General features: G+C 36.5%; 2 protein-coding genes across 3 annotated transcripts; both read right to left on the bottom strand.

Moving 5' to 3' along the window:
- Positions 1-3: 3 nt before the first annotated feature.
- On the bottom strand, positions 4-4,070 carry LOC124425711 (SET domain-containing protein SmydA-8-like). The gene is made up of 4 exons (XM_046966443.1): positions 1,632-4,070; positions 1,051-1,428; positions 629-967; positions 4-493 (listed from the first exon to the last, which is right to left on the bottom strand). The coding sequence occupies exons 1-4, from the start codon at positions 2,054-2,056 to the stop codon at positions 178-180; spliced, it is 1,458 nt and encodes a 485-aa protein (XP_046822399.1). The 5' UTR covers positions 2,057-4,070; the 3' UTR covers positions 4-177.
- Positions 4,071-4,242: 172 nt separating this feature from the next.
- On the bottom strand, positions 4,243-7,621 carry LOC124425715 (ceramide phosphoethanolamine synthase). Of its 2 annotated transcripts, XM_046966449.1 has the most exons (7): positions 7,107-7,621; positions 6,900-7,042; positions 6,431-6,775; positions 5,999-6,327; positions 5,772-5,915; positions 5,539-5,693; positions 4,243-5,365 (listed from the first exon to the last, which is right to left on the bottom strand). In XM_046966449.1, the coding sequence occupies exons 3-7, from the start codon at positions 6,734-6,736 to the stop codon at positions 4,965-4,967; spliced, it is 1,335 nt and encodes a 444-aa protein (XP_046822405.1). In that variant the 5' UTR covers positions 6,737-6,775; positions 6,900-7,042; positions 7,107-7,621; the 3' UTR covers positions 4,243-4,964. The 2 variants fall into 2 exon arrangements, with proteins under 2 accessions (XP_046822405.1, XP_046822404.1); XM_046966448.1 differs by lacking the exon at positions 6,900-7,042 and having other exon boundaries at positions 7,107-7,619.
- Positions 7,622-7,816: the final 195 nt, after the last annotated feature.

Here is a 7,816-nt window from a genome sequence, read left to right as displayed (position 1 = left end):
CTATTTGAACGTATATATGTAAGTTTATCCATAAAATAAAATATAATGTAAAATTCATATTGATTCATAATATTCCGCCTGATCTCTTTCACTTTTTTCTTTGCGTTTTCCTTCCAATCTAATATAATATTTTAGGACCCTACGCACGTAGGGGACAATTACATCAATACAATAGGATCAAAGATATTCTAATTCGGACTTTATCAGTCGTAATAATTTACCGCCAGGACTTTTCGCAGGCTCTGACATCAACAAAGTCATGGCTTTCGACAAATGTCCTTTCTTGTCTTGTCCTGGACAGTCGGCGAGTTCTCGTAAAGTAATTGCCGCGTAGAGTGTCAATCGTTCGCAGTATGGATCTACGACGGCGACGGTATTCATTATAAGATTGCAAAGGTCGAATTTTTGTCGATCGTTCGACGGTAATAATTGTATCAAAGAATGCCCGATAGATATGCAATGTTGATGGCCCGGATGTAGAAGAGCGCGAAGTCTGAAAATATGGATATGATCGTACGTCACGTATTACGTGATTGTAGAGGAAGAAAAAGGAGAATTCTTTTGGTTTCTCCGCTGTCTCCTCCTCCTACTCCTGGTGTTAAACAGGAAGCGAGGAAGAAGCACTCACCGAGAAAGAAGATCGGAAAGTACGGCCTTGTTTGGGGTCCTCATTGCCTCTTCGACTTCTTCCTCGAGCCTGTCCATTAATTGACCGACCTCCGAGGACCGAAGAGTATTTTTACACGTATCGCAGGACCATTCCGTTTCAAAGTCCAACGGATCCCTCGGAAGAATGAATCCGCCGTCGTTGTAAGGACATCTCAGAGTGCCAAGATGCGTTCCGAGTTCCGTTGGATCGGCGCATCGTTCGCAGGAACAAGAAAAATATTTGGTCGCGAGCAAATGTCGCCTCCTCGCTCTCGTAGACCAAAGTGCGTGAGTATAGCACGTACTCAAATGTTCGCCCCTTGAAAAATGATGTAATCGCGGTCGTATAAGGAATCTATATCGGATCTTTCATTAAATCCCATCAACCTACTTTTTACCTACTTTTTAATCGAGGTAACGGCCAGCACGTTTACGATCGGTCTACCATTCTCGTCCAATGCGAAGAAATGCCGAGTGTTTGGTAAGCAACGGTGTTCCAAAAGGCATGTCGTGCGATAAATGGCGACGGAACCTTCCGGCGGTAATGTTTCGAGCCCGTTCACGTCGATTAGCCCACAAATTTTAGGCAATATCTTAGCGCAAGAAGGATCGACCGCGATAAGGGCTCTAAGATGATTCGTTATCTCTTCCACCTCCTCGTAAGCATCGGTCCCAGGACCGCGAGAATCCTCGTGACTCTGTAGCTTTTCCAATAATTTCCAACGCTTCGAGTTTGTCTTCCAAAGTATCAGCATCCTTATCGCTAGCAAAACGTCGCATCTAGAAAAAGACGACGGGGAAATACGGCGACGGAAAAAGAGAAACGAAAGAAGAGGAAGATCGATCGACCGATACTAACGGTACTTTAATATACTATCGTATATATAGCTGGTATATAATATACGTTATAGGCGGTTATATACGCGGTTGTATTCTTAACGGATAACGTTACCGGTAGCCACGTCAAAGCCGTTTTTCTTCACCTGGGAAAGATTCTGGTTTTTGCAAGAAGGGCACATTCCAACTCGTGGCCGTCCTTAGCCAGGAGAGCCTTGCAGTCCGTAGAACAGGAAGGCCAGAAGCACTTGGCACATCTCGTTTCGACGTCCTCGCAACGTTGACCGCAACCGACGCACACCCTGTAAGACGTATGAGGTGCGGCTCCCCAAACGAGTGGCACTTCCGAAATGATCGGCTCACCGCTCTTTAAATCCCTCCTTGCGATCAAGTATCTTCCCAATTCTTTGCTTTCCTCGATCTCCCAGGCATGGCAGATTGATTTGTGCAACGGCCAATCTTCCCTTTGGTGTTCCTTCCCGCAATAAAAGCTCCTCTTGCAGCCGCTGCACTTCAGCCGAGCCTGCTTACCGCACACCGGACATTCTCCCATATCCAGATTTTCCCCCATAGGGTTACTCCGAATCGACGAATTGGCGATAATTAAAGGAACGATCTTAAAGGAATCGCATACGCACGCGTACACACGCGATGCAAATGATGGATTTACTCCCAGTTCTATCTCTAACTATCGCCGATCTAATATACCTATCTAATACACCTATCTATAATATACCCTTCAATTTATCTTTTCACTTTTTCCCCGGCGAAACGTTTATAGAGAAGCGCGCGTATGAAACCAACATGCTCGGTAAGAAATATCAAACTAGACCCACTGTGAATAGCACCGTCCTATAACGTCACCTCCAACGTTTAATTATAGATATCTACGAGCGCGAACTATTTTAGTTGTAACTACTAAACCGATATAATATTACCATTTAGCTATCGTAGTCGTATCTAATATTCGTCGTATAAACGTCGATTTATCCGAGATGTACTTATTAATATCATAGGTAATATAGGATTTACAAAGCGTCCATCCTTTCTTCCTCAATGGCTTCTCGAATAATTCCAATTCCGGATTGCAATGGAATAAGATCGGGAGAAGATTCTTGAAAAGTAGTCTTTATTCCAACATTCGACAACGTTATAAAATCTAACTCGCCGATATCGTGAAAATGTTGTTATTATAATATCGTTAAAACCGTTATTGTTGTTGTTGTTGCTGCTGTGGTTGTTGCTGTTGTTGTTGTTAAAATATCGTTATTATAAGAACAAGAAAATCTCACTTCAATTCTCTATGATCTTGCATTGAAATTATTTATAGAAAATTATGTATCTATGTTTAGTACGTATATACACGCATTTTTCATTTGAAAAAAGAAAAAGAAAGAGAAGAAGAAAGGAAGAAAGAAAATATCCATGGTTCGCAGGCGCACCCTGTGAAATTCGAATAATGCATTTTCACGGCTGATAGCTATATACGTACATTATACATAGATATTGCTATATTTCCCACGAACCAATCCTATTTTATAATGTTTGCGGCGACACACGTACTACGCGTCGTTGATATATTTCTCTTTCTTTTTCGAAACGATAAAATAATAGTTTAACAAAGTACTTTGGTATTTACGTTCCCTTCGCTTTCACGAATATATATATATATATATACATATATATGTATATACCCATACAAAACTGATCGTGGGACATATAAGTATACATTTTTTATTAATATGAATTTAACGTTGCATGTATGTAAGTTTAAATAAAGCTCAGATCAACGATGATAACGATGAATAATATATACGATGAATTATTTCAGTCCTTTTTGTATCGATATAACTTTTATACAAAAAATAACGAGCTATTTAATAAATAAAAAAGTTGGCATTACATCCGTCAAAACTCGCGCTCCTATTTCTGATGCGCCATTTACTATACCTTTAATCCTATTAATACATATATACGTAATTAACGATATATTAAATATCTACATATATGTTTATATTAATGTACAAGCATGTTCCTCCGTTTCGTGCGTGATTCGATAGCAAAACTTAAATATACAATGTTATTTTCCTTTGCGAATAGCCTCTTTGATTAACCCCTATATTCGGATTATCGCATAATTGCGTACAAATCTCTCTCTCTCTCTCTCTCTGTGTGTGTACTTGTATGCCTTGTATGTCACGTTTATACAAATGAGTTTTTAATAAGATTGGTCAACTATCGTAACTCGCATATCGTAATGAATCTGTATCGGTACAAAAGCTACGATTAGGCCCAAATAAGACAGCCTGCCATTCCGATTACTTTCTAAAACGGATAGAAAGTGGTCAAATTATTTAACGAGCAGACGTTATTTGCTTTAATTAAACAACAAAATTGGTTTATTTTTCTTTTTTCTCTTTAAAACGTAAAAAAATATATCGACGCGATATCATTTAGTTCAAGTTTTATTCTTTTTATCTATCAATAGATCAGGATAGCTAACACCAGTTTCGTTCGATTTACTACCGGTTCTACCTTTATATCCTAAATTTCCTATAAATGATAATTAATCAATTATATATATATATATATATATATATATATATATATATATATATATATATATATATATATATATACATATATTACCATTCTTGATACCGATTTACGTTACGGAATAAAAGTATACATATACATACGTAGAGACACGTACATACATACATATATACATATATAATTGTCACTATCGCACAATTCTCTCCTTTCGTATAAAACAATCTATGCGTATAAACTCTATTATAGTATCGGTACTTTGTACAATCCCGTTATTTATCCCCACTCCGCATTTCACACTAATACATTGTCCTTATGTTAATTACGTTATTTTCTTTTTTTGCTTTTCATTCTTTCTTTTCCAACAGATAATGAGACAAACGAATGGGTTAGTCGCCCATATGAATTTTTTGGCTTTCATTACAGGAAAAACTTATCGAATTAATTAATATAGGGAAGAATTGTTAGTTCATTAATATCAAATTGTGCACTCATTCTTACTAAGCCTTCTTCTGTACTACAATATTTTCATAGAATTTATTTGTAAAATTAGGAGCTTCTAAAATGAAGCATTTTTCCCATAAATTGTACTCTTATTTGATGAAAAAATAAACAAAGCTATCAAATAAAAAGCATTATTCAATATATAAGTGATAGAATAGCGAATGCTCCATTCTAAATTTCGAAATAATATAAGGTAACACGTTAATAGTATTAATTAAAAGGAATGCCTTTTAGATGTGATTAGCACTTTAAGAATATTTACAAGTTTAGAAAAATCGGTGCATTCAACTTTATCAATTTGATAAAATATAAAACATCCTTCAGTTATTAATATCATCGAAATTAAACATTTCCATTTGATTTCATATTGACAAATTTCGAAAACGACAATAACCAATTTGTAAAACATTGAAATATTTATATTAGCGTTCCTTCCTTGTGCTGTTTATATTACCATTTACGTTGCTCCGCGGCTTACGAAAGTAGATAAACGATCGTAGAAAGTTGCAAACATCTTTCCCTCTACATACTAGATTATAAATGATTAACGACGGGGACTCATATTCGTTCGGTACGATCCCATCGACGGACGATTCGAAAAAACTAAAAAGTGGAAACCAAATTCTAGTTCTGTTTGAGTCACGTTGCATCAGTGCTTGATTATTGGCCAAGGTATGATAATATAAAAATAATCGAGAAGTTATATAAAACGCTACAAACACATCGATGGAATAATGTTCGTGGGCGGCCAATATAAAAAAGATACCGAACATATTAAGCATCCATGTAAAGGTGTGAAGGAAGTAGAGCTGTCTTGGGGTATCTGGAAAAGAAAAGAAAAGAAAAGAAAAGAAAAGAAAAGAAAAGAAAAGAAAAGAAGAAAAGAAAAAGAGAAAAAAGGAAAAGAAACATTAAAAAAGAAAACGAATCCTTTTCTAAATCTCTCATTTCTTTTTCTCTTATTATAGCCGATTTCAAATTCGAATTCATACTCACATTCAGTGATAAAAAAATTCAGCATGGTCAATGTGACCGTGTGGCCGCTAAACATGTAGTCGCCGCAAGTTCTAACACCTTGTATTGACATACCGGCACCACGCCAGATAACGTAAGCCATTGCGATCTTATTATATAATTCCACATATGCAGAACTGGATAAGGAACATTATTGAAATGCATTAATTAAGATCGTCTAGTTTGATCGTCTAGTTTATAATAACACTTCGCACCTAGTCCAACCTTCGTCTGGCATCTTACGCGGTTGACATTGCAAATGTGCGCCAGGTACAGAGAGAGATGTAATCAGCATTGTAACGCATCGCAATAAGAAGACTGTACCAAAGAGGGCGAAAAATCTCCGTAATAAGATAAATCTACGAAGGTGATAGAGAGTAAAAATTGATGAGAAATTGAATTGGACAAATATCGACAAAATTCTTACGCCTTATATCATTACCTATACTTATGGAAAATAAGAACAATGAGCCAAATGGCAAAAAGTATAGTGCCAGTAACTTCGCACATGTCGAATGCCCAGGGTATATGAGGAACGTTGTCCAAAAATATATCAGGCAAAGGTGGATACTTTTTCATATCTGGCACTCGATCGTGCACTATTACCATCACAAAGGCAGTAATCCAAGTAACAATAAATAAATATGCCAAACTAATAAAGGTTTTCCATATTTCAGGCGGCAAGTGAGACGCGTGCCCGTCTTCCGACACAGAAGCTGAATAAAATTCATTCTCTATGGAACCTTCGTTATTTGTACCAGCGCTGGGCATCTGTAATTAATCAAATATAATATTTATAATATACGACAGGTTCGTTAATAATAATTAATTTTTAAGTCTTGGATTAGAATTAGAGTAAAACTATATTACTGACTTCGTGTTTGTTATGGCCGTAAAAGTGCGGCGCGGTGAACAAATCGACGCATCCCAACTCGAACAGCATCGCGACGTTGTCTCTTTGTAATTGTTTAATACTGATACACAATCTTTTTAAGTCTCCTATAGTTTTATTCGCCTGTATGGCTACGGATTTTAAATCTTCCTCTTTTAACGTTAGAAGTACCTTTCCGTCTATGTCGTGCTTCTTAAATAATGAGGAAAAACTTAAATGTCCATTTTCTGCAAGCCAAACACCAACGTCGTTGGTTGTCCAATCAACTACCACATTCTTCGTAGGCATCGTTTATCACATCGAATGTCCTTTAAAAGTTTCTTTTCTCTACGGAGAAGGGAATATTGCGTTATTTGATATTATCGCGAAAAAAGCGTATTTGCTTATTAAAGAGTAATTATATGCATCGCGCATTCAGTTACATGGTGGTCCAATAAAGAAAAACTAATACCTGAAACGACAGATTGATCTATCTGCACTTATAATATTGAACTTTGAATTACGAATCATAAATAAGGAATTCTATACGCATGTATCGATGTAGTTATATACTTGTGCATTAATCAGATAATTCTCTGTACGTACACGTTACGCCTGTACACAAAAAACTTAATTCAGAGAATTAACAACTAACCTATTTTGTGGAACAATCACTCACCATGTAACTACTGTTGCCTTGGAACTTCTCGGTCTCGTTATCACAATGTTTTCGTGTATGCCTTAACGTACATATTGTCAGAAGTGTTCATACGGTGACATTTTATTTGTAAACAATTTATACAAAGGAATACCATCGATTCGAATGTAATCGAGTGCTCCGAATTCGATTTGAAGATTCATTTATCGTATCTTCGTATCTTAGCGAATACATAGCGGGGAAATGTTTTATCATAACCTATCTCTATCTCTAGACGCTCATAAATTACGAATATAATAATTTAAACGTATATCCCTATGGTAAAGCGATGCTCTTGATCGACATAAATCAACATAACTCGTTAAAAGGACATATTTAGTACTTAATATTGGAAAAAATTTTTGATGGAAAATTTTGACATCGGAATACGAACGTTAAAACGTTTCTTCCTACAATCAAATCGTTTATGTCGAATCCCGATATCATGATATCTCTATATTATCTATTTCGTTATATTATACTTCCTGATTTGAACTCTGTTGGTGTCGTAAGTACCACCATGGACATTATTATGCTCATAGATGGACCTATCTCCTATTACATTAATGCGGCGCGATAACAGAGTGCGCGACGAGAAACTCCCCAGAGTAGAGAGGACGAATACGAATGCCTAACGATGGGGTCCTCTCATCAATTCAGTGGTGCAAACGTCGAGAAAGCAAAAAATAGTT

The sequence above is a fragment of the Vespa crabro genome, chromosome 7, assembly GCF_910589235.1.
Source record: "Vespa crabro chromosome 7, iyVesCrab1.2, whole genome shotgun sequence".
Lineage (NCBI taxonomy): Eukaryota > Metazoa > Arthropoda > Insecta > Hymenoptera > Vespidae > Vespa > Vespa crabro.
This window is presented reverse-complemented; position numbering and strand designations above follow the sequence as displayed.